Source organism: Melozone crissalis, unplaced genomic scaffold (genome assembly GCF_028551555.1).
Source record: "Melozone crissalis strain CALT ecotype California unplaced genomic scaffold, PUWL_Pcris_2 ptg000018l_1, whole genome shotgun sequence".
NCBI classification, from domain to species: Eukaryota; Metazoa; Chordata; class Aves; order Passeriformes; family Passerellidae; genus Melozone; species Melozone crissalis.
The window spans coordinates 33542748-33569517 of NW_026535796.1; the positions used below are offsets into that span (position 1 = coordinate 33542748).

Below are 26770 nucleotides of genomic sequence, written 5' to 3' on the forward strand. Positions count from 1 at the left end.
TAATTTCTGCATCAGGCCAATATCTTCTGGATGAGTTATAGATCATCTCTTACAAACTTCCAGCCCTGGTCTGAAGACTTTTTGTGATGGACAGAATTTAAAACATCTGTAGGCAGATTGCTCTGGTCAGCTTTCATGTCTCAGCAGTTTTGATTAATACAGAAAGAGTCTCTTCTTCTAATATTAGCATTATCATGTCTTATATCCATCTACAGTGCAACATATGGTGCAAGGATAATGTAAAAATGTCCAGCGACTGTGACTTCAGTGGATCACCAGTGCTCCTCAAAGTTTAAGAACTTATCTAAAATAAAAACATACTAAGAGAGACTTTTATTCATAGTATTTTTATATATTTAAGTTTTGAAAGGAGACAGGCAGGAGCTGCATGCCCTTGCACTGCAGAGGAGACCAAGATAACTGATGCAGTGCTGGAAGAACCCAAAAGCCATTGGAGAGGGGATGGAAGAGCCCAAGGAGATCTGACCTATCTGTTTGAATCATCAGAGAATCACAGAATATTTTGGGTCGAAAAAGACCTTAAAGATCATGTAGTTCTTACCCCCCTGCCATGAGTAGGGATGTCACCCACTTGACCAGGTTGCTTCAAGCCCCATCCAGCCTGGCCTTGGACACTTCCAAGGATGGGGCATCCACAACTTTTCTGAGCAACCTGTTCAGTGTCTTATTACCCCCTGAGTAAAGAATTTCTTCCTAACATCTAATCTAAATGTCCCCTCATTCCATTTAAAACCATCCCCCCCTTGTCCTCTCCCTGTCTACCTGTGTAAAAAGTTGCCCTCCATCATTTTAAGGCATTTTTATCCACTGAGGTCTAGACAAGGACATTTTTGAACCCAGTGCTGACAGAGGCAGCAAAGAGCACACTTCTGTAATAGAAATGGAGAAGTGACACTTCTTTAGAGACTAAGGGGTTAACAACAAACAATACTTCTAGTGAGATTCAAGTTTTCCCGGACACAGGAGAAGGCTGAAGTAAAGCTAAGACTGAAGAAAGAACCAAGTCAGCCCAGTGTGCCTGGATGAAGGATAGATTTGCAAACAAATGGGAGAAGTGGAAAAGTTCAGCCCCAAGGATAAGACGGATGAACTACGGAAAAGGAAAAAGGATGAGCTGGATCAGAAAAATGTGAGAGAATTCAAGGTTTCTAATGTTTCTCTCCCCGGGAAACCATCTGAGTCATGTAGCTGAGGCAAGTTTACGTAAAGACAGATTTTTTTCTGGTGAAGACAGGGTAAAAATATTGTCAGAAATTAGTTAGATAGGTATTAAGTAATACAAATAAGTACTGATATATAAGAAACTTCAGTATATATCAGAAAGCCCCTATGTCTATACCTTTACATCCTGACAGTGGTCAGAGCATTAACTTGGTATGAACTATTTCTAATCACCCATCAAGGAGGCTAAAAATGATAAAGGTGACACATGCTGTAGAGTGGACCTCAGGCTGTTAAACTCTGATGGGCTTGACAAACTGGGCTCTGTGTTTAGCTTGAGCTAGAACACCCAAATAACCCACACCCCTCTACCTGTCCTTGGGCAGGGATGAAGGAAAAAGAGAGAAATTGTGGTGCACAGAGAGCTGTCAGAACACAGGCTCAAGTTGAGAAGCAGCCCCTGTGCTTATCCACACCCTCTGTGAGCTCTGGGCAGTTCTTCAGGCAGAACAACAGTGTGCACCTCCTCACACTGATGCTGGCACCACACAGAGGTATTACAACATTTCAGAGTGCTTTATAACTGGTGGATTTAGTTCTAGAGCAGACTGCAGCTTGGGGCACATAACCCACACAATGTCATTCTGCCTCAGAGATGTATGGGGAGGAACTGTTTCTGGAGAAATTTGGATCAGTTTACAGAGAACTTGAGAATAAGAGAAATCATAATAAAGTTCTGAATAATTTATTGGCAAGATGATAGCTTGAATTTTTATCCTAACAGACCCAGGCATGCTGAGGTACAGCTTGTGTAACTCCACATGAATGCTGGGGAAGGAAATTGCACACCATACCTGGGGAGCCCCAATGGGGTGGGACAGAGGTCAAACCAAGAACTGGCTAATGCAGACAAAGCACAACCAAAGTTTGAGGTGGTAGGATTGTCTGATATGTCCCTGACAAGGTGTACAGTGCAACCTCCCCACCCTCTAGGAGAGAGGCTGGCTGCTCCAGGTCAGCTCACTGACACAGGCAGCTGCTAGGAAAGCCCTGCTAGGGGCTGCTGGGAAAGCCCTGGAGGGACCCTCAGCAGGGGCTCCTCCCTCCTCTGCTTGGCAGCTGCTTTTAAACTGAGGGTCTCCTTTCTGGCTCCTGCCTGAGCTACAGGCCTGGACCAGGCCATAGACCTACTGATCCAGACCCCCACTCAGGGACTTGACTTCATGGCCAGAATTTGGAGCTGCCTCATCCCCATGAACATGTCTGGTGATCTGGACTGAAGGCTGAGTCTGGCTACAGCCCACAGCTGCTCTGCTTGCCTTGTGCAGGTACAGTGAGATGGGGCCAGGGCTGGGGGAAACCTGCACCAATGACTCTTAATGCACTTGGCTCCCAGCTTCCTGTCCTTTAGAAAGCAGCTGGCCACCCCAGTGCTCTGGCAGTCTTCACTCACTTCTTCTGAACCATTTCCATCTCTGTGGAGATATGGATTTCTTTAAAATAATGGCTGAGAACAAGACTACCTTGCTGCTCTAACATGAGACAGTCTCAGCAATCCTGCCATCAATGTGGAGGTGCCCTTGGTTTGCTCAGGGAAGGCATGATTTTCAGCATCTGCAGCAGCCCCAATTCTTTGGCTGGCCAAGACTCTAAACCAGGATTTCTAAAGTATGCAGGACATGGCCTTTGGGCAGTCCAAAACACTTGTGGCCATCCTGGATGGATAACACAAATTTCAGAGAGAGTCCCTGCCCTTGTTTCACATGCACCTGGCCCTGGACAGCCTTCTCCAGAGACCAGGAGGACAGGTTTCCCCTGGGGACAGGTTCCCCCTCATGGGAAGGCTGGAGCCATTTATCCTGATGAACTGCCCCAGAGGCCTGCAAAACAGAGAAGGGGAGCAATAGGGAGCTGCTTCTCCTCGAAGCTGAGGCAGAGGATGGATTTTCCATGCTGACCTGGAGCTACAGTCCCAGTCCCAATGTGGTATCCCGTTGATTGCCTGGCCCATGAGCAGGCTGCAGGAGCCCTGTGTGCTGCTGACAGCTATCGCAGGACATGTGCTGGGGCAGCTCCCCTTGCCTCGGGATGAGCAGAACAGCGGAAGCCTTGTGGTTTCTCTTAGTTTAGTGTCTTTGGCTGGGGTAATGCTGGCAGGGATGAGGTGTGTGGTGTCTTGCCCACAGATGGAAAAAGGCAAGTTAACAAGAAACTGTGTGGTTCAGAAACCCTGCTCATGGGCATGGGAGTCTAGAGAGTCCAAGCAACTGTTTCACTTCCTCTGATGGCATGGAGCCGAACGCTTCTCCAACGTCAAATCTTCCAGCTCAGTCTTTTCAAGGAACGTTGCTCAGTTTTAATTCTTAGCTCACCTGCGTGGGGCCTAATTTCTCTTCTGACCGCTTATTTATCTCAGAATATGGGATGAGCAGGAAAGCCAGAGGTTTCCCCACACGTAAGCCTTGCGCATCTCTCCTCCAGGGCCGGTGCCCCACGCCGTGCGTGTTTATGAAAGCAGGGATGCCTCCATCCCTCCCTCCCTCCCTTCCTAACCCCACCTCCCCAGCACGGCTGGAGGCGAAGCGGGGCCGGGGCCTGCGGGGCCGGGCCGCCCTCCCTTTGCGCAGGGGCGGGCGGCAGCCCCCGTCCGCTGCCGGGCACCGGCCCCAGCCCGCCGAGCAGCGGCCCCGCCGCCGCCGGTGCGGCTTTTTGGCATCCCTAATCGCGGCTGGCCCCTGTGATTGGCTGCGCGGCTCTGACCCCGCTCGGGCTCCCGGCTGGGCGGATAAAAGGGGCCTGAGCCGGGGGCTCCCAGGCATTCCCGGAGCGGGCACCAGGGACCGCTGGCCGCAGCATGACGGGCAAAGCGGGCGCGGCGCTGGCCCCCAGCCTGCCCGGCAAGCCCAAGCCCGACGGCGCGGCCGCCGCCCCCGCCGCCCCGCCGCTGCCTCCGCCGCCCCCCGCGGCTGGGGTCAAGTCCAACTCCGGGCCCACCCCTCCCCGCTGCACCGGCTTCGGCATCCAGGAGATCCTGGGCTTGAACAAGGAGCCGCCGTCGCACCCTCGGGCCGCCCTGGACTCTCTGCCCGCCGGGCACCTGCTGGCGGCCCGCTCCGTGCTCAGTCCCGCCGGGGTGGGCGGCGTGGGCATGGGGCTGCTGGGCGCCAGTGGCATCCCCGGCTTTTACACCCAGCCCACCTTCCTAGAGGTGCTCTCCGACCCCCAGAGCGTCCACCTGCAGCCGCTGGCCCGGGCCCCCGGGCAGCTGGACAGCAGCCAGACGGCCAGCTCAGGTAGGCACGGCCCCGGCCCCCGGGGAGCCGCCGCGCCCCGCCAGCACGGCCGCCCGCACCCCGTGTCCCGGCGGGAGGCCGCTTGCTCGGCGGTGGAAGGGAGATTTCGTTTCGATCCCCAGAATGAGGAGAAGGGCGGGCGGGACCATATTTTCCCCCGTCCGGGGCTGCGGCCGCGGTCTGATGGCGCGGCCCCGGTCGCCCGGCCTAGGGACGCGCAGAGCTCCGTCGGAGCGGCCCCCGCGGCCCCGTGTTGCCGGATGATTGGGGGTCTTTTGGCATCCTTTTCCTAGACGGCAGCAGCCTCCCACAACTCTGCCTACAGGCCCCGTTCGGCGGCCGCTTCGGGTCTCCCCAGAGCGGCCGGCAGCAGCGCCGGACCCGGGCTCCGGGGGCGATTCCCGGCCTCCCTCCGGCAGCGGCGCCCGTCTCGGGCCGTGCCCGTCGTCCCCGCCCGCAGCACGGCCGGCAGAGCAGCACAGGGCCGAGCACGGGGCAGGTGGCGCGGCGCCGCGGGCCGGAGCGGGACCGGAGCGCGCATCGAAATACGGGTCCCCGATCCGTCCCCCGGTTGCTCCTTCGGGGCAAAGGCGGCGGCGTCCTGCCCTCAGCACCCCCGGGCCGCGGCATCCCTGGGGAGCCGGGGGCGGCGGATAGGCAGCAGCTCCTCCCGGGGCTTGTTTTTGCTGCTTGGTAGCTCCGTAAACCTCCGTTTCTCCCTCCCCGCTCCGGTGCTTTTGGGGCGCAGTCCGGGATCCCCGGGCTGGGGCAGGCGGTCGCGGTTGCCCGGCGCGGAGCGGGGGCTGCAGCTTTCCCGTTCTCTTACGGCTTGGTTGAGCTCGCCGGGCTCTGCGTGCTGGCAGCGAGGCAGCAGCAGCCTCAGCAAACGACTCTGGCGGAGAGAGGCGAGAGCGAGAGCCCGGTCCCGGCCCGGAGCCTTCCCTGGCTGGGGCGAACCGCCCCGAGCCGTCCGCAGCAGAGCGGGAGCGGCGCCGGTGCCGCGCTGGAGGAGCAGCGGGCGTCGGGCCCCGTCCGCGGCGCGATCGCAACGAAATCTTCGGCCGGAGCCGGCGGGCCTGGCCCTGCCCGGGGGACTCCGGCGGGGAGCGAGCCCCGGCCCACAGCCGCTGCCTGTCTTTCTGCAGATTCCGAGGATGTCTCCTCCAGCGACCGAAAAATGTCCAAATCCTCCCTAAATCAGAGCAAGAAACGAAAGAAGAGGCGGCACAGGTAAGACAGCGGCGGCCACCCCGCCCGCTCCCGTCGCCTCAGTCCCCGGGGAAGCGGCCAGCGGCGAGCCCGGCCCGCTCCGGCCTGGGGCAAAACATTCATCCCGGCCCCGGAGCGCCCCGGCGCTCCTGCGGCTTCTCCAGCCGGTTCTTCCCTTCATTCTTTCCCCCCGTCCAAAATAAATCGGATACGGGGACGTGCCTACAGGAAGTGAGGAATTCGACCTCAGGTGTAATTTTATTTAATTTTTTTCTGGCTGCGGATCCAGATATCCCGGGTCGCAATCCTGTGCAGCCCAGGAGCTGCGGTGGAATGCGGAGCATCAGTGTTTGGAAGGGAAAATCATGAACCTGTCAGAAATAATAAAAGCCGTTTTCAGCTCCACATGCAGCAATCTTAATACTGGCTGTCAGCAAGATAGAATTCCTATCAATAATTTAAATATTTTATTACGGAAAAATAAATATTTTGCCAATAGATTAAATAGTTGGGAATCAGAGACAGCCTGCAAAAAGCTGAAGAAGGCTGGGAAACTGTTTAAGGAAACGAAGACCCACTTTGGGATTTGGTTTCCTATAAGCACGGTCAGGGTAGCAGACTTTGCCTGACTTCTCCCACAGGTAAAATGGAGTTGGTTTGTTTGCGCTTTATAAACAGAAACGAAAAATCCCGAGCTGGGTTCTGGCATTGCTGCGGCCAGAGCGCCAGGACAAAGGAAGGCCAAACACCATCCACTGAGGGTGATTTAGGAATAATTAAATCAATCCTGCCACGATGCAGGAAAGGTGGATTAAAAGACGCTCCAGTGAAAGCTTAGCAGGATGCGGGGTGGAAGGAGACCGACTATCCCGGGAGACATCCTGCTGTGTGTGCAACAGGAGGCTCGGTCTGCAGGGCTGCTTTCCAAAGCCGGACCCCTCCCCAGGCAAATGTTCCCACTTTGGGTGCTCTGGAGTAAGAACGAGCTCATTTTCTCTGCACCCCGGACGGGGCTGGGCGATAACACAGCTGGGACTGGTATATAGGTCCCGGTCTGGATGAGAGATAGGAAACGAAATTCAGATTTGTTTTATTTTCAGTTCTAGACAGAAACAGACCCGCAACATTTGTCTGTAGTTGAACATTTCGTTGTAAACAGTTAAGACCTCTAATTGTACCGAGGAAGGGCTGGAAGATGACTGGCCGATAGCCTGCAAATAGCTGCAGGATAGAAACACCGAATGGGCAGCGGGTTGGGAATTGCAGAAGGGACGGGGACTACCCGGGCATGAGCAAAAAAGGGAAAACTTCAGCGGAATGCCAGCAAAACCCTCCCGCCGGTGAGGCTGGACGGGCTCCCGCGCTCTTGAGGGAGGAAGATGGAGGGGAATGCTTAAAATCTAAACTGGATCAAAATTGGAATAATTTTTCCTGTGGTCGCAGAGAGAGAAATTACATGATTCAGTGTGCCTCTGCTGTCCCTAGAGTTCACAGATTTGTCAGAGTTGAAGAAAAACTGTTTGAAAAGAGAATGGATTTAAAAGTGAATTTAAAGAAGGGTCTGATCGCAGGCAGGTCCCTTGCATTTGCATCCTGCTTTTGTTAGCATTACTATCGATCTGGTGGCATCCTTTTCATTTTGTATAGCGGAGGATATTTCTGATATTTTCTGTTTATGCCCTCTGGAACTGAAAGGCTTTTCTGAAATTTGGATGTATTTTAGAAAATTACTATTTCCTCTTTCTTTCTGGGAGATACATGTTTTTTTCGATTGATGCTAAATTTACACATTTACTTTGCACAAGGGCTGCAATTCGTTGTTTGGTTTAGGATTGTTTTATTTTGGTTTGGTTTTTTGGTTGAGTTTTTTTTTTTTTTTGTTTGACTTGATTTTTTGGTTGAGGATTTTTTTGTTTGATTTGGTTTTTTGGTTGAGTTGTTTTGTTTTGGTTTTGGTTTTTGGTTGGTTGGGGTTTTTTGTTTGTTTGTTGTTTAGGGTTTTGGGGTTTTTTTGCCATTGCAGTATTTTTAGCTTTTATCTAAAATTGTGCTTTTTGTACTGGAGGAGTTGAAGGGTGGGAGTTTTAACCCTCAGGGAGTGGAAGTGGTCCAAGACTTCTCATCCATCTGCTAGGGAAGGGCTTTCATCTGTCTCGGCTTTCCAGCTGCTGATTTTTCAATTTGGTTGTCCCAAACTGAGAACGGCTGCGTGAGGCAGGTTGGGCTGCTGCCTGCCCAGGGCAGCCCAGGAGGATTTCTAAAGGATAATGGGGTAATGCAAACTGGCAGGGAGCAGCTAAGGAGATTTTGGAGTGGAAGCAGCCAGGGGAGAGGCAGAGGAAGGGAGCTGGTCCTGGCTCTCATGGGGAAGGACTGGTGAAAATTGTTGGATTAGGGTGGAGAAAACATTTGGAGAATTTGTCCAAAGACTGAGACTCAAGGGGAAGGATTATTTGCTCTTGGAGGCTGAAGAGGCTAAGGACCAGCAGCTGGGAAAGGGCTCAGCACCTCTCCAGACGGGATGCAGAGGGTGTGATGTGATGTGATGATCCTCACGAGTGTCCGATCAGCTGCCATCGCTGCGGGTGCTGGCTGCTGGGGGGGCACTGTCTCCAGAGGCAAGTCCCTGAAAGGGAGGGTGATTTGTAACTGTTAAAAATGCTGTCTTCTGGCATTTTCTGGTTCTCCTTTCACCCTGGCACTTGACCTTTTGTGCACAGAAACACAGGAGGTGGGGAAAAGCTATGTATTAGCTGGTCACCCAGGTTTCACTGTTTTCAGCGTCCATTTCTCTGACTCTTCATCATCTTTGCTGCTTCTTGTGTTTTGATCAAAGAGTTTTACTCCCCTCAGGACAATCTTCACATCCTATCAACTGGAGGAGCTGGAAAAGGCCTTCAATGAGGCCCACTATCCTGACGTGTATGCTAGAGAGATGCTGGCCATGAAAACAGAGTTGCCAGAAGACAGGATACAGGTAATCACATCTCTTGGACCCCCCTATTGTGCTGCTCTCAGCCATGTTCATTCCCCCATGAAGAAAAGGTAGTGGCATGGGCAGGTTGACATTTTTCTGAATAAACTTCCCCAGGCTGTCCACTCTCCTGCTTTTGATGGCAGGCAGATCAGATATTCTTGGCAGATTTGTATTTGGTGTCTGCATGTCGACATGTGCTGTGCCTGGTGTGTGGTACCAGTGATTTGGGGGTGCAACAGAGGGAATTTAAATCAGAGAAGGACAACAGGCATGCAAAAAAAGATGACAGTGTTTTAAGGTCTTGGTAAAAGCAAGAAGAGAGCCTCCCAGAGACCATGTCTGGGTAGGCATTGCTGAAGGGAAAGGGCTCATCTCTGCTCCTTTGGCCACAGAAGGATGTCCAGGGATGGAGTGGGCAGCTAGTACAGCTGTGGGTAGGATGCAGTGTGGAAATGATGGGTGAGTCACAGCGAGATGTTTGCACCACGTCTGCACTTTGACTGGATTTGCCTCCTCAAGTGACGTTACCCTGGAAGTATCTGGGGATAATTCTTTGTTATTTTTTTTGTTAATCTGTTAAATTTTATTAAACTAACAGCTTTTAACATTAAGGTTTTAGCTGCATGTCAGTCCTGTCATGGTACTGTGAGGAGGTGGAACAAGGGGGTGTGGAATATCACTGCTGTGTGGAGAATCCTCCAGCAGGTAGGAGCAGTCTGAGCTGCAGGGCTGGGCCAGGACCAGCCTTTGGCACGCATGACAGCCAGAAAGCTGGAGAAGACTCAGCAGCTGCTGTTTCCAGTGTGGGAAGCACACTGGACAGAGCTAACTGATGTTCACAAGGGTGGGCTCCAGCAGCCCCTTTTGCCTCGCTTTACCCCATGGCTTGCTCCCACCAGGTTTCTACACGAGGCACAGGGCTGTAATGGCCAAGCCTTGAGCAGGTGGAGCTGTGGTCTGGCTGGAAGTTAACCTGCCCTGGTTCTCCACACAGCGGCAGTGGCTGGCCCCTGTGACTGGTGTGCAGTAGTTTCTACAAGAGACATTGTCCTATGTGCCATGTGGTGTTGGGAGGGTCCTGGGTTCCCTGGTTCCTCCTTCTGTTCATCCCTCATGCATGCCCAGCACCCCCCAAGCTGTGTCTTGAGCTCCTGCTCTTCCTTTGCTGAAGAGACGGCCCAGGAGGCTGCTCCCTTGTGGGTTTGGAATGCAGCTCAGAGGGCACTCAGCAGGATAACACTGATGCTGGAAGCTGCTGAGGTAGGACCCTGTGCAGGGACAGGAAGATCCTCCAAAACAAAGGTGTAGCCTTTCCCCCTCTGTTCTGAGGCCCCCTCACCACCCTTATTCTTGTGGTCAATCAAAAATGACATTTTAATAAAAGCAGCTCATGCTTCTTATCCCATTGCCCTGGCAGGACTCCTGCTGATCTAACAGCTTGTAGATAACCTGTGTGCTAACAGGATTTCCACCAGTATCCAGAAATAATGGCCCACCATCTCAAATCCTACCTGATGCATTAGGATTTTGCTCTGAGAAACAAGCCCTGATGCTTTGCCTGTAGAAGGAGTGAAATGGATGGATGGTCACTTCTCCACTTGAGATCCTGTAGGCCATCAGGCCAAGAGAGGAGAGATTGTTGGGAGTTTATTGTTGCCCACAGCCACAATTTGGTGCTGGGCTGGAAAGAAGATCCTTTGATTTCCCATAAAAGACCTTTCCAAGGAAAAGGTTCCTCTAGTGGCACAGTGTATGTTGAATTCCAGAGGCCCCATTTCTCTGGCCAGAGCTGAGAGATTCACTCTTTGTCAGGTGGAGTGGGATGTTGTGGCAGACAGTGTAGAGCTGACACAGCTTGGAGGGCTTCAGCACCTGGAACACCCTGAGTATTTTAACTGATTTGGAAATTAAATAGCAGGAAAAGCATCTTAGCTGTCCCTGACTGGTCTGCCCTGTCATTCTGCAGCTGGCTAATGAGCAACTGCTTACTCTTCTATATTGCAGCTTTTAAATGTAAGAGTGCTCCTTACTGTGACCCCTCTGCTCTTGAGATCAGGTTAGCCTTGGGAAGCAGAAGCACCCCAAGGTATGGCTGTTCTCAACATCAGGTGTAACTAATGGCACGTGTATTCCAGAAAAAAGTGATTGTGAATAACAGTTTTGCTGGCCATGAAAGAGGAAATAATGAGAAATAACAGAATTTCTGTGGCACCTGTTGAGCACATTGCCAGGGTGAGCATCAGGCTCAGAGAGGAGTCCTGAGCACCACTGTTCTTTCCAACAGATCAGCAATCCACTGTCCCTTACCACGCATTCTATGAACTCTCCTTGTCAATATTTTTTGTGTGTGACAAGCCATAGCAAGGTGATTCCCAACTTTGATCATACTTCTTGATATTTTACCTCATATTCCTTTTCAACTTTGGGCCTTTTTGTTACAAGCCTAATTATTTCCCCTTGGTTATAAAGTTCATGCTCCTTAAATAAATGTAAGATATTTCTTCTCCTGGTCACTTTTGTTTTTCATCATCGCTGAAGTAAGTTGCAAGGATCTTTCCTTAAATTATCCTTCATAAATCACATGCTCATCTCTTAATTATGTGGTTGTTCTTACATCAAGCCATCCTTCAGCCTTCCTGGAGGTAAGGGACCCCATGCCTACAGCTGCAAGCTGGGTGTGCTCACAGCAGCTCAGCTGGATGTGGGGGCCTTTGCAGAAACAGTCTTGGATTAGCACTGGTCTGCTTGCTTCCTTATTTATTTATATTTATCTAATTCAGTTGCTTCAAACTTCTTTAAGACAGATTTTATTTTATGCTCAGGATTTTTCCCTCAGTGTTCTGGGTTTGATATGGAACTTTAACTTTGACCAGCATAAAAGCAGCCCTACCAGCTGTGACAGTGGTGAGAGGTGGGTGCCACACAGGGCAGCTCTCCAGTGATACTGAGCACTTTGTCAGTCTCCTGGCATCTTGAATGCATGTAAATTTCTTAATATCCCATGGCAAGAAGTTGTGCAGCAGAACTGCCTGAGTGCAGTAGATCTTGCTTTGAATCTCTTAGCATCATTTAATGCTCCTTGGAAGAGACAGCTTACAATGAATCTTTACTCCCATCTTCATAATATTTATAATTTCACATCATCACATTTTTTTCCTTGCATGAGTTTCCAGCTGCCTGAGGGAGCTCTATAGTTTTGCATTTTCATTGCAGCTTGTGGTTCCTCTCATCTTTCAGCAATGCTCTCTCCCTCCTGTAGGTCATTAATGAAAGTGTTTTCTAATATTGTTGTGAGCATCATATGTTGTGGACTTCTACAGCATTTCATGTGGTTTCCCACTGGATCCTCACCTAAGACTGATGTCTACCCCTTATTTTCATTCATGGAATCATTTCTCAGGAGGTATTAGTCAAAGAGAAAGTAAATCACCTACAAAATTTGATGTGAAAGTGAAATTCAAAGAGGGCAATTGAAAGAATGATATATAGGAACTGTTTGCAGATAAAGCCTTCAGCAGAACACTACAAATAGCCATCAGAGGCCAAGAAAGTTACTGGTTTAAAAGAACATTGAATACAGGAAAAAAATATTCAAACCCTCCATTTAAAGAGGATACGAAAGTGTATTTTTTCCCCAAGGCAGACGCACACTGTCTGTGTTTCACTCCCACACTGAGCTGGCTGCTCCTGGAAGGAAAATGAGCATCCTCCCATTGGGCAGCATGGGAAAATAATTTTTTATAATAGTGAGATACTATGTACAAGTCACATCAGATGTCACTGTGGCCATTTTGCAAGACAGACCACATTAATCAATGCATTTGAAAGAATATTCATATGAATTGAAGTGCCAGTATGGGAATAAACCCAGGCTGTTCTGTAAAATCCAAGAGAGGTAAGTAGATTCCTGTGGGGAAGTGTATCCTTAATAAACATTATGAAGTATTAAAAATGTCCTGAGGCTGACAAATGCTGTGACATCTGACTTAAATTGCTTTTTCTCATAACAAATCTCTTAACTGTAACATGTAGATTTTAGATAAGTTATCCCTACTGAATTTATTCATACATAACAGTTCCAAACTTTAAACTGAGTAGTTACAATATGAAAGTTCAGTAGCAGTTTGATTTGGGGATTATTGAAATTATTTTGTATGTTTGTCCTTAAAGTATGTCTCCTATTAATCAAACAAATTGATTAATCAGTACTTCAAAAAAATAAGATCCTGACTGCTATTGTAGGGACATTAGAGTCACCTTTTAAGAGAAGTAATCAATTAAGAAAAGGTAATAAAACTGCTAAAAAATGTCAGTTCTTGTTGTTAAAAGGGGCATGGTAATTATTGGATGACAATTTTTGGGACAAATGAAATTGCTCACATAAGCAAAAGGAATCCCAAGAAGAGGCTGGTGCTGCCTGAGGAGTGGGGATTGTCTGTGCATCCAGCAAGGTTTGTCAGGCAGCTAAGAGGCCAATTTTGGCTAAAAACAAAACAAGGTCAATTAAATCTCTAATTGAAAAAGTATTGGTTTAGCTACCAGATTAACACATTTCAGTATCACTTTAGGAGCTGAACAGGGATGGAGGAATCAGGAGGAGTAATCATTTAGAGGGAAGCAAGTACCAAGAGTATTTTGCAAGGACAGAGGCTTACCTTCCTTCAGTTTTGCAAAAAGGTTCCCTGCTTAGAGATAATTTGACGAGGCCTGAGGAGCCTGTACTGCACTGAGTGTGAGCTCAGGAGCGAACCCACGGAGCCCCCTCAAGAAACATGACGGGAAGCATGAAGGAAAAATTACTTTTATGCAGCTTTAGCAGCCCTGGCTTCTCCCCCTCCTGCCAGATTTTCCTGCTGGTTGCAGAGTGCTGAGGTGTAGTCTGAGTCCCAGGGTGTAAGGATGGAATGCTGTGATTGCTCCATGCAGCTGGTGACCTTTGCTGAGTGTGTGCCTGGAATGGCAGCCAAAGCATTACTCAGTGCTGCAGAGAGTGGGGATTCTGGCTTTTCTAAGCTTATCACTATCACTCCAAGAAGTGAGGACCTGTGTACTTCTGTTAAAATTTTGGGTGACTGTCCCACATGGAACAGAGCAAGGCCAGCATGAGGCACACTGCCAGGGGTTCCAACGGGTACCTCTGTACAGCACATTCATGGGGACCACATGGCTGGAAGGAAATGCCACACTGGGTAGGGCTGCTGGAGGTAGATTACCAAGGTGAAGGACAAGCCAAAAGTGTTGCTGTTGTGTGAGCCAACTGTTTCAAAATATATACATTTTAAGAGCCCAGCAAGGAGTTAATAATGAAATAGAGTTGAGCTAGTGCTGGCTACCTTTGCCAATAATTCGTGAGCACTGGGGCAAGCCATGGCTCTGTGATACCAGATAAGTGTCATAAACTTCCCCTATGCTTCTAGAAATGTAGAAAGTACACAAGTGAGAGTAATAAAACTAATCAAACTTAGTGGCTCACTGAGAATATTATTATGAGTTTTTCTCATGGCATATGGTGCATCTCTGCCTCCATGTCTTTAATTGGTATGTTAGGAGTTCATCCACTTTTCTGCCTCTTCAATAACATGCTTGTTTAGTTGATCTAAATTCATATTCATTTCCATTTTTCAATTAAGAGTTGTTTAATTTGGCCCTTTCTCTAATGGATTGTTTTCATTACCCTTTATCTATGGCCTGTTTTCAGCCCATGTGCTAGAACTTCGTTTACAAGTTAATTACCAGAGCTGCAAACAGAGGGGCTGGGTGATGGGCAAGAGCAGGGGCCCAGGCAAGTTTTCCAAAGGGATTCTTGTCTGAAAAGTCTTACACTACATGCTTTTGGACATAGAAAGAAAATGTGATAGGAGAAAAGAAGGAAAACGGAGGGCTGGGAATGACACTTCAGCTTAATGAAGTGGGGGCTCTCCTGCTTGTTGCTAGACCATGCAGATTCCTGCTTATCTTGTGGGATTTTACCCTGCTACAGCTGGGGCTGCTAGATGCAGTTTTAAAAGGTCCTTTTGGTGGAGAGATGAAGGTATAGAGTTATGAATATTTTCTTTACCCAGGTACTGCTTTATCCCTCTATGTTCAGTCCTTGAGTTGCTTTAGTCACTGATCAATTTTCTAAATGGAACAAAAAATCAAATAAAACCAAACTTGCCTCTTCTTGCCTTCTGCTCTGTTCTTACAAGATGTTTATGGCTGTCCCAGGAAAAGGGACTGGGAATTTGATGTGCTTTTGCACAGAACTGGGAGGAAAACAGGGCCCTTTACTCTGCTTGTTCTCTCCCTAGTTTGGAGACACTCTCAGCGAGGATCTGACACCTGCAAGCATTGGGTCGCACGAGTTCCCTGTGAGAGGAAAGATGGGCAGGAAAAATGGGCATCCTGAAGCCCATTTCTCTGGAGTGCCTTGGTAAAGGCCTTCCCCATCATGTCCAAGAGAATCAGGAATGGCTCTGCAGGCATGATGCCAGGCTGGGACAACTCTTCCCTGCATGCATCCCCCCATTTTCTTGGTCTAAACAACAGTAGTTTAAGGCTAACACTTCTCTGAGTTCGCTTAGGCTTGCAGTTCCTCGGTCACTTTAGCTCTTCTGGAAATACCATCCCAAATCCCTGTGCTGGGAGCACTTGTATTCACTTCTTCAATTAATTATGAACTTTCTTTTCTCTCTTCTGATACCACTGCTGTTTTTCACATCTGATTTTTAAAAATAATTGGTCATCCCAGCAATTTCAGTAGTTAATTCCTCTCCAGCCTTATGACACCTGGCAGAGGGAACAGCTGATGGTTGTGTTCATGTTTTCCTTTAATGACCCTTTATTACAAAGTTTTCCTATTTTCCTGGCTTTGAATAGAGATTTTTCTAACAGTTCAATAACACAGGCACTTTAGACACTCAGTTAATTTACTCTTCCCTTTATTTCTTAATGGACCTATTTCTCTCTGTAGTGTTTTTGTTTTACCCTGATAGATCTCAACAAGTTCTTCTGATTCTTCTCTGGAAGCACAAACCTGCTCTCCTTTTCATTGCCCTTCTCTGTGGGTGTTCTGTGAGCCAGGATTTCCCCAGGCACTGCAGAGCAGTCCAGTTCTCAGCAGACACACCAAGAACCTCAATCTCCACGTGCATGAGGCTGCAGGTCCTTCTGTGGAGCAGAAAAGAGGAACTGAGCACTGAAACAAACTGTTTCTGCAGTATCTTACAACAAAGATGCCTTCCAGAGGGTGTTTTATTGGAGGCTGTAAAAAAGCATTGGGTGCTCTTCTGTCTACCCTGAGCATTGCTGTCCTGGGAGCAGCAGTGAGAGGTGTTCAGTTTAGGACCTGCCCAGTGTGGGAAGCATTTGCTCCCTGCTTTCTCTCTCAGCAGGTAGCTGGTAGGGTCCCAAATGCCTGAGCAAAGGCAGAGCTGAAACTATGGCTCCCACACAGTTATTAGAGCTTTCAGCTGCACCTTTCTCCTCAAAATTGTAGCAGGGGAACACAAGCCAAGCACTGGTTGCCTTTCTGTGAGTTATATAAATGCTCGTGCCATGCATGTTGCACACTCACAGCCATAGGGGTTAAGTTCCTTCCCTGGTGACTGACTCGTGCCTGGCTGCCGTGGCTGACCTGCCACAGCGTGGATGAGCAGCAGCCCCTGGCCAGGCCAGGTCAGCTCCTGCCTGTGCTGCTCGGGCAGGCCAGCACAGACAGGCTGCCCACCAGCCTGGGTCACCTGCAGCTTGGGGACCCACAGGGCAGCACAATTTCACTGTGCTACCCTTTCCTTTCTAAAGACACTGCTTGGCTCGTCCAGAGGGAGGGCTGAACTGTGAGTGTCGTTGAGAAAAAAGTTCTTGGAGGGATCTAGCCATCCCATCCATGTGAACATGCATGAGGAATACCTGTCATAGCCAGATGTGCCAGTGATGTCCATTCCAAGACCACTTGCTTTATGTCCACCACATTTTTCTGACATCTCTGGGTCCCTTCACTGCCAGCCTTCCAACTCAGAGTGCCCCATCACTGTCACTAAAACCACTGCTATTTGTTATTTCACTGGATCAACTTCTTCATCTGATATGATGACCATGACTGAGATCAAAGCTCAGAGTCTAAGTGACAGCTAAGGGAGACACCTGGGACTGTGCTGTCCTGGTGTGAGCAGCATTCCTGGCCAGCCTGCATGTCACCAGCTCTGCAGGTCACACCATCAGCTGTGCTGTGCCTAAGCTGGTGGTGTTGGCTGCAGGTGTCAGTGGCACAGCAGCAGCCAGGGCCTGCAGAATCAGTTCTGCAGCTGGAAGATGTCACGTGAAAACCCCTGGAGTTGTGAATTACCCAAAGAAGGTTAAGGGTACACAGAGCTGAGGAACAGTAGAGCCAGGAGCAGACACATGGTAGGAGTAGAGTGCTGAAGACCCACCCAAGCTGGTGCATGGAAACTGATTACATCTTACAGCATTTTATAAAATGTCTTGTTTGTATATATATCTTCCAGCTAATGTTCAAGGGTGCTTGGGGACTTTGCACACTGTCCCCATGCATGTGGGGCTTGAGCCCTGTCTCAGGGAGCAGTGGGCACAGCAGTAGTGCATACACCATCTCTTGCTGGTGCACAGCCTCTGGTGCCTGTGTGTTTTTCTGGAGCAGGTCAGAGAGCACCTTTGCCCCTTGCTCAGGGTCTGGGCAGGGCACCAGGGAGCAGATGCTGGCATGCAGGGGGCAGTCCCAGAGCACAGGCAGTGCTCCACAGCCTCAGGGGAATGCTGGCATCCCATGGTCTGATTTCAGGGCCCATTGAAAGGCATTGTTGAGGGGGATGTGACATTTCTCCTCTGGCTGTCCTGGCTCACCTTCTCTAGCATGAAAGTGATAATGTGGTGTTACCCTGCATGATTACAGAGTCCATTACTTACGGGTGTTTATGAAGATCTATGCTAAGGTTTCCTCTGTGCTAGAGGACCTGCAGAGCAGTGTTAGTGGGGGAAAAGAAGGCAAAATGAAATAATTCAGGCAGGATAGCAGCTTGGTTAATGGAGTCAGGTACTGTGATCACCTAAAGGACGGATGTGCACTATCACTGTTTGTGACAATGACAGATGTCTCCCTGGATTTCTGTGGATTAGGATGATGACTGCACTCTTGTCAGCTTTCTTGTGACTATCATGCTTCTATGACCCTGATATTTTTCTTGTTTTTCATTCAGCATGTTAGGAAAAGAGGAATTTGGGTGTTGATCTGCCAGGTCCCAGCATATGGGAGCCTATTCTGTAGTGCCAGCTAAGCTACTGGTCAGCTGGAATCACAGTGTGGCCGTGGTGAAGTCAATGTCTCAGAGATGCATTTGCTGTGCAGATGTGGTGCACACACAGACTGTGTGCTGAACCACTGATCTCACTGTGCTGACCCTGCACGTCGTGTGCACACTCGTTTTCCTTTGGGGAAGATGGGATCCTTGTAGCAAATGAAGCTCTTTGCCTTTGAAAGGTTACAGGAAGTGAAAAAATGTTGCCCGTGAGGCCAGGTGAAAACCCCAGATTTACCAAAGGAACACAGTTTAAGACATGTTTCCTAGTGACGAGGGATTTTATAGCTTTGGTTGCATAAGTCAGATAAATTGCAACAGTTATTCTTGGTCCATGTAGTGCTTTTAAGAGCAGGACTGGTGGCATGGTAATACCATGCACATTTTTTGCTGTGTGCTCATTAAGCCCATATTCAATGAGTGCCCTGTTACTCTTTTAGCTTAGAGGAGACCCAAGCATGGTGCACCATTGTGTCTTCACTCAAGAGGGATGAGCACTGTCTCACAGCTCATCTCGTACCTCTGGTTGGACCTGTTAGCCATGTGGGTTGGACACAACTCCAGCTTTTATCGGAAGGGCTCTTGCTATGTTTTGTATAGGAATAGTCCTTTCTAAAGTGAGTTCAGGAAGCTCCTTCTCACTGTTTAGCAAGAAGAAGGATGATGAGTCCTTTGATCAGCCATGCAGCCCGTGTGCTTTACCTTTACTGCTCTCATTTAACTTCATAACCACTTTACACCTGCCATAGAAAGTGATGTCACCATAAAAAGTACCAATAACTTTGACGTTACATTTGAAAAGACAGCAATAAACTGTTTCCAGGCTTACACAGGTGCTGCAGTCTCCACCAGCAGTCAGGAGGCTTTTCTGTAGTGATTGCTAAAACCGAGGGATTGGAGGAAGCCCCAGAGCACAGTCAGAGCTCATGCTCTCATGGCTGTATGTTACACAGCCCCGGTATGGGTGGGGACGTGCTCCAAGCAAGATATGAGGCCATTCTCTGCAGTGTTCACATCTTCAGACTGAACCCAGCCAGGGCTACAGGTCCTGTCTGATATGAGGATGAGGACATCACTGTTTTATCAGAGGAGGTTTTAATTTTGAGCACTATCATTGTTAAGTCTTGGGTTGGTCAGGGTAGAAAGGGAGAGGTGTATTTGTCAGGAGAAGCTGGGCACTGAGGTACCAACAGCCCCGGCCGGGGAGGGCAGATCCCGGAGGTGTTGGCTCCATCCCCCGGAGTGCCTCGGGCAGTGAAGTGCGGACAAAGAGAGCGCACACCGGCCTGTCCGAGCGCTGGGCACCGCTCCCAGCGCCTCTCGGGGCCCTTCCTCCCTTCCTCCCTCCCTCCCTCCCTTTCTTCCTCCCTCCTTCCTCCCTCCCTCCTTCCTCCCTCCCTCCTTCCTTCCTTCCTTCCTTCCTTCCTTCCTTCCTTCCTTCCTTCCTTCCTGGCTGTTTGCCACAGCTGTGCGCAGCCCGGCACAGGCACGCGGTGTCCGTGTGTCCGTGTCCGTGTGTCCGTGTGTCCGTGTCCGTGTGTCCGTGTGTCCGTGTCCGTGTGTCCGCGGGCACGGACGGGCCCTGCCTGTGGCCATCTAGCGGACACTCAGCTCCGGGCTTGTGCTCCACAAACCCCGATCCTCGAAACGCCCTCTTGGAATGCTCCATCAGAGGCAGGACGAGAGATCGGTTGAAGCAAAATTTTTACAATTCTCAAGCCTGGAATTTTCCTTTAATAGATGAGGAATGCTTGGGCAGGGAAAATATATATATATTTATATTAATAAGAAAAAAATCCAATATAAATTCTCCTGTCTTTTCACCCTAGCTTGGAAAATAGCTGCCAAGAAAATGAGTGTTACCAGTGGAAAATTTTAGGTTGAAAAAACCAGAAACAATACACAGCAATACCACAGATGTTTTAAAATATCCCTTCACTAATTCAGATTTCTGAATTATGGCTAACCTTAGGGAGATTTCTCTCTTCAGCAGACAACGTTTCAGACACTGATTTGGTAAACAAACTAATATGATGAATGTGGATAACAAGGATGTGTCAAGTCTTATGTCCCCTTGCAAAATGAGAGATTTCTCCTCCTACAATTTGCTCTTCTGCATCATCAATAATCTGGAGAAGTATCAGTTGTCATCTGTGATTCAGAGGAGGAAACTGTTGAGATTATCCTTGCCAGTCTTGACTCCAAAATTCCCACTCCAAAACCCTTGCAACTCTGTGGTCAAGTACAGAGTGCCTGAACTTTTATTGCTTTGGGCAGTGGGCACTGGAGGTGAGTGTTAGGTGATGATTAAAGTCAGAAACATTCCCACTTTTCGCAACACTGCAAGACAAACATGTGCATTTTTCTCCATTGTTCATTTTTGGAGAACAGGCTTCCTGGAGCAGTTTGCCAGATTTCACAAGGGGTGTTTGTGTGAAAATAGAGGTGTGAAACTTTTTGGGGTGTAACACATTGGTCCAAAAGACACCTTTGCACATCACATTGTGGCAGCTTTGCACAAACATGTGACATACTGCAATCTAAAATTAATCAGAAGGTTTCACCACTGCCCATGAGGTGTGGAAGGAGAAGCACAGTCCTTTCACCACAGCCTGGGCTGTGCAGCAGAGACCCAGATGAAAACAAGTGAGAAGGAAGGTGCAAGGTACAGAGCAAGGCCAGTAAAGCATTTCACAAAGCTGAGCCAATCCTCAGGGTGGGAAGGGGAAAGAGGAAATGTGGACAAACCTAGACATTGCTGGAAGCAGACCAAATCTTACACAGTCAGAGGAAGCTGTAGAGTAGATATATCCAAGAAAGAACAATAAGCAGCCAAAGAATGCCAAAACCACAAGAGATATGTAAGGTCAATAAAGTCTAAGGGGGAAACCCTCTCCTGGAAAAGTGAGGGGCCAATATTAAATAACTGCATATTTGGATGTTGTGCCTGATGTGCCAACACAGCTGAAAATAGCTCTGAGTTACTAAATCACTGTGTAATTCAGCTCAGAATCAAGGCACGTGAAAATTTTGGCAGCACATTGATAAATTTGAATAAATCACTGAGATCTTCTTGTAAATGAAAGCCCCACTGATGGAGCCATCTGAATGAGGACAAAATCATGGAAACAGGACACGGGGGACAATCCTGCTGATTTGAAATGGCATGAGGGCTGCCAGTGTCATGCTGGAGCTCGTCACTCAGTGTTCCTCAGAATGAGCTTGTGACAGAGATGCTTGACTGGGATCTGATCCCAGCAATACACAGTATTGAGTACCATTGGTTTCACTTCATTTCATGCCTCAGATGAAGATATGGTTCCTAGTATTAAACCTAGATGGTCAGTCTTCCTGATTTCTGTTCTGCTAAACATTCTGTGATTTCAAACTTTCATTTTTCCTAATCAAAACCCGGAGGAAATTCCCATCAAATAACAAAAATTGGTTTTGGAAATCTCAGAATGATCTTACTGAGATGTTGATGCAATTTTGATTTTCTCATTTGGCTTTAAAGCACAGATTTTGCATGTCTTAGGCAGCTGAGATTAAAATACAGCATTCAGAAGAAAGCTATAGATAATTTTGATTACACTTCCACTGGCTGGACACAGTTTTTCCTGTGTGATTGAATCAGCATTTTTTGATTGAAGATTTTCTACCAGCTCTAGTCAAAATTGGGCTGCCAGCTGGCAAAGCTTCTGCTGCGTCCAGCATTTCCACTGCCATGGAAAAGGGGATGCTCCAGGGTAGCAGGGTTTGTGGCAGTGGGCAGTGCTGGGCCAGGCTGAGACCCAGCCAGGGAAAAGGAAGAGGAGCATGAGGCAGGCAGGAATATGATAGAGACATCAGGGTAGGAAGGATGAGAAAGGGCAAGTGGTAAAAGCATCGGTAAAGGGGCCCCTGCAGCTCTGCACCCTGTGCTCTGGGAATGGGAGGATTGCATGGCCTGGAGTGAGACCCTCTGCCAGCATCCTGCTGGCTGCACAGCCAAGCAAACCCATGTTGCACACAGGCATGGAGGAGAGGGAGAAGAGAGGAAGCTCTGCATTCCTGGGGGTCTTTGCTTAGGCCCTGGAGGATTTGCAACCCTCCCCAATCCAGGGGTTACAGACTGGCAGTATGAAAGCATAAATCACACCGTTTATCATGCAGAGGAGGTGACGTGGTGAAGCAGCCTCCTTCCTTTGCCTGGTAAAATCCTCTCTGACATGCACAGAGTGTCTTCTGCTGGGAGAAGCTGGGATCACAGCCAGTGGGACCACCACCCACCCATTCCACAGAGCTGTCTGGGGGAGCAGGCTGGCTGGGCTCCTGGGAATAGCCAGCAGTGGCTGTCATCAGTGCTAGCAAGCCACCCATCTGCCCACCCTGAGCTCTGTCCCTACCATAAGGTTTCAGTGCAGGGCAGTTCTCCTCTGCACTGGTAGAAGAGATGATATTGCCTTGCCACCTGAGACCGGGACATCACTCAGTGGCATCAGTGTTACGGTCCCCATGGCAGAGCTGGGGGACTGGCACAGACCCCCGGTGCTCCCCACTGCAGCTTGAGTCCCCCACAGCTGCGAGTAGTGGGGACAAGAGAGGGTTAAGCTGTCAGCTCTGTAATGTTAAACAGGTGTCAAAGGCACCTCCATATATCTGCAGATTGAAATCAAATTCTTTGCAGTATAAAAAGATAAATTACCCAGGCGATTCCCGCCTCATCCCACTCATCAGGCCAGCGCCAGACGGCAAGCAATTTTTTTTTTTAATGTGCTAACGACCTAATCAAGCAATCAAGTCGGAGAAGATTGCGGAGTGACCCCGAGCATCCATCTGCCAGCGAGACCCCGACATTCATTTCCATTCCGCCGTGTACTTTCCGGGAAAGGGAGGGAAAAAAATAGAAAAGAAAAAAAAATCCTAAACAAATTAACACCCAATTTTCTGTGAGTCTAATTAGTTAAATGAGGAGGTGTTTGGGGTGTCCACCGGGAGGGAGGGACTGCCTCTCGGAGAGGGGCCTGGTAACTCCATGGCATTAATTAGCGCAGGTCAATGGCGTGGTTCTCTGGGGACCAGCTGCTTTAATTTCCCGTGATATTTCAGTGCCTGAGGCCCATCGATTCAAACTGAAATTAACTTATTTTTCAATCAGGCCTGGGCTGCCCCTGGGGCTGACTCTTCCTTTGCCTCCTTCTGAATAGACCTCAAGCAATTTTTCATCTAAAGCTGATGCCTCTGCTCGGGGAGGGAGAAGGGAGGGGAGCCGGGGAGGGAGGAGGGTGAGGGAGACAAGAGGAATGGAAATCGGAGAGAGAGCACTAATAGATTTCTGCGAGTATCACCCCCTCCCTGCCATTGCTGCCTGCCTCTCTGCTCACTGCCCCCCAGGTCACAGCTCAGAGATTATTCTGCCAATTTTCTGAGAAGATGAGGGGTTTTTCAAACTGGGAATTCAGGGCAAAGCGCACAGAGCAGCTTCCCCCTTCTTTCGAGCATCCGCCCCCATCCCAGCCCTCCCTGCAGGCACCGCTGCCTGCAGCCCTGTATCGTTGCTCAGACACACAGCAAATAATAAAAGAAAATCCCAGGCACGAGAGCCAAACACCACTAGAAAAAAGATGTTGCAATGGCAAATTAATTACATCCTGTGGAGAGGGATGGGACCTGCTTTCACACTTGGCCCTCTCCACTCCTTCAAGGGAGGGAGGGAGAGATATCCAATGTCTGTTGCATGGTGGAAGAGGTTGTATTGCCTTTGGGATAAGCATCCACCCATCTGCTTTCATCATGCTGCAGAAGTACATGCATGTTCCCACGTGGGAAGGGGCCTGGCGCACCTTCTCCATGCACAAAACCCATGTCCCTCCTTGTTGCTCGCTCCAGGTTTGGTTCCAGAACCGCCGGGCCAAATGGCGGAAGAGGGAGAAGTGCTGGGGCAGGAGCAGTGTGATGGCTGAGTACGGGCTCTACGGTGCCATGGTGCGTCACTCCATCCCGCTGCCTGAGTCCATCCTCAAGTCTGCCAAGGATGGCATCATGGAGTCCTGTGCCCCTTGGCTCCTGGGTAAGAGACCAGCCAAATTCATGGGGGATAGCAAATGGGTAGAGACAGGGGGATGCAGGGAAGAAATCAGAGTCGTGTTGAAAATAGGTGAGGGGCAGCAGGTCAAGGTCCCCCCATCCTGCCACCCTCAATACCTCCATCTGCCAATGACCCTTGTCAATAGAATTCCACCAAATTCCTGCTGAACCTTGGATAATGACCTCCAGAATCTGGCTGGACAAAAATTTGCCCACACACTCAGGCTGGTGCTGACCTTCCCTTCCCTTCCCTTCCCTTCCCTTCCCTTCCCTTCCCTTCCCTTCCCTTCCCTTCCCTTCCCTTCCCTTCCCTTCCCTTCCCTTCCCATGGCTCAAGCATATTTCATGCCCAGCTCTGGAGCAGGGGCTCCAGTCCTTGCCCAAGGCAGGAGGTCATCCCAGTCTCACTCCTCCAGCCCTGTGATGTTGGATAGGGTGCTAAGACTCCCAAATGCTCTGTCTTTGCCCAAGTTTCGCTTGGTTTTCTGTGCAGACATGGAAGTAGCAGCTACCCTGTCACACTCCTGCTCTTTGCTTCCATCTTTCTGACCTTCCAGGCTGGTTCTGCCCCAAAACTAGTACCTGGCATCTTGACAATAGGCTGTCCTGTCCTTCTGTCCCTGTGAAACAGAGAACGGCAGAAGGGTGTTTGTGGTTTGATACAGAAATAAAAATATCCCTCCTAATGAGGGATCTCCCTCCCCAACCTCGGTGAAGCTCAGGCAGCTATGCTGCTGTCTGAGACCCTCATCTCCATGCAGGAACAAGTTAGCTTCAGGTTCACAGAGAGGAATGAAGGGGAGATTAATTATAAACCTTTGGGACCAGCCACAGTCCACAGATGCTGGGCTGCCCTTGTGCGGGGGCCAGAGCAAGTGGCTCGCCATGACTGCTGTGTGAAGCAAGGGTTTCTGCTTTTCCTTAATTCTGGCCTCTCTTTATCTTTGCTGTTTTCAGTTCAAGATGGCTTTCCCATGCCCAGGCGCTTTTCTAAACCCGAATACCAACAATTCTTTTTAGGGATGCACAAAAAGTCTCTGGAGGCAGCGGCTGAGGCGGGGAGGAAGACAGAGGTGGAGCGCCAGGCCCTGCCCAAGCTTGACAAAGGTGACAAGGAAGAAAGGGGTCCTGATCCCAAAACCACCATTTCCCAGGAGGAACTGAGAGAAAACAGCATTGCTGCCCTCAGGGCCAAAGCTCAGGAGCACAGCACCAAAGTCCTGGGGACCATTGCCGGGGACAGCCCAGCCCCAGGCAGGAAGCTGGAGACAGGGGAGGAGGCGGCCATGGCAGAGGATGAGAGACAGACGGAGAAGCTGAACTCATCGCAGAAGGAGGAGAAGCTGATCTAGGGGCAACAGAGGTGGCAGAAGCCAGCCCCGACAGACACTGTGTCCTCTGGGGACCATGTTCCCCCTTGGACTGCCAGGTGTCCCTGGCCACCCCTGCCAGGGAGAGGGGCCCTGGTCTCTGTGTTTGGGGCTGCCTGGCAGGGGTGCCCACCGCCTGCTCCCCTTGAGCACACCCCTGCCCCTCGCTCCTCCACCCCACCAGGCCTTCCTCACCCCCCACCCCTTCCTTTTGGGGAACTGGGAAGTGTCACATCATCGCTGCCACCAATGACACTAAGGCTCTGGTCCCTTCAGCCTCACACTGGGCTCTGGGGCTTTCTCCTTCTGCTGCAGCCCCAAACCCCACTGGCCATCCTGAAGCAAGCCTATTCCCTGCTGCCACACCTCTCCTTGGTGCACATCTCTGCCCAGTGCTGCCCAGGCCCTTCCTCTTGTGCCCTGTCCCACTGTGCCCCAGGCAGACACGTCACCTTCTGCTGGCCATCGCCTCTGCCTGTGGCTCAGGCTGCAGCAGGACAAGCCCATGGCAGAGCTTGCATGAAACGATGACCATCCATCTAGGGCGGTTTGCATCTTCCACCCATCTCTCCCTGCTCAGCACTAAGGTCTGCAGGGAAGGGACTGCAGTTAAAGAGCAGTTATGGTTTGCCTCTCTTTGGCAGGGAGAGGCAGGTTTAGCCCACAGGTACAACACCCTGGTCCCACCTGACACCCTGAGCTGATCCCAGCCAATTTCACTGGGTCCTGCAGGGCTGGGTGTGACTCTGCGCCAAACACCAAAACCCTACACCCCTGCAGAGGGGATGAATGGTGAATTTATTTATTGAATACATTATTCCAGGTGAGACAACAACATCCACCTAATGTATTTATTGAATTAAATTTGTCCAGCGCACCCTCTGAGCGTTAAAGGGAATGACAGCCATGCACATCCACCCTGACACACCCTGTAACGTGTACATACATCCCACAGGAGCACATGCAGACCCACACAGCCAAACTCACTCCATGGTACCATCACCTTCCCATCCCAGTGAAGCACTATTCCCCCTCCGAAAGCCATAGGACAGTGACTTCCAGGTGACCCTTTCTGTCCTGCTTTCAGCTGTGAGCACCCTGTCCCCAGAGCTACTGTTTCTCTTCCATCAGAGGTTAAGCCCAGACATCCAACCTGTTTGTCTTTGTCCCCCGATCGTTTGACGTGTTAGATGATAGCCCATGGAGTGTAAATAATGTATATACAGTGAGAAAATAATTCAGTATTGAGGTGTTTGAGATATGGAGCTGTAACAACTTCTAGTCATCCAGCATCTGTGATTTATGTGCCATTTTCTGTAAAGATATGAAGAAGAATAAAACTAAACAGGAATACTGTGTATGAGTCCAGTCACCAGTGTT

The 26770-nt window shown here is 49.6% G+C and overlaps 1 protein-coding gene across 1 annotated transcript; it reads left to right on the forward strand.

Moving 5' to 3' along the window:
• Nucleotides 1-4036: 4036 nt before the first annotated feature.
• On the forward strand, nucleotides 4037-25372 carry VSX2 (visual system homeobox 2). The gene is made up of 5 exons (XM_054276278.1): nucleotides 4037-4475; nucleotides 5621-5705; nucleotides 8538-8661; nucleotides 23823-24003; nucleotides 25041-25372. Exons 1-5 carry the CDS (start codon nucleotides 4037-4039, stop codon nucleotides 25370-25372), a joined length of 1161 nt encoding a protein of 386 aa, XP_054132253.1.
• The last annotated feature ends 1398 nt before the right edge of the window (nucleotides 25373-26770 follow it).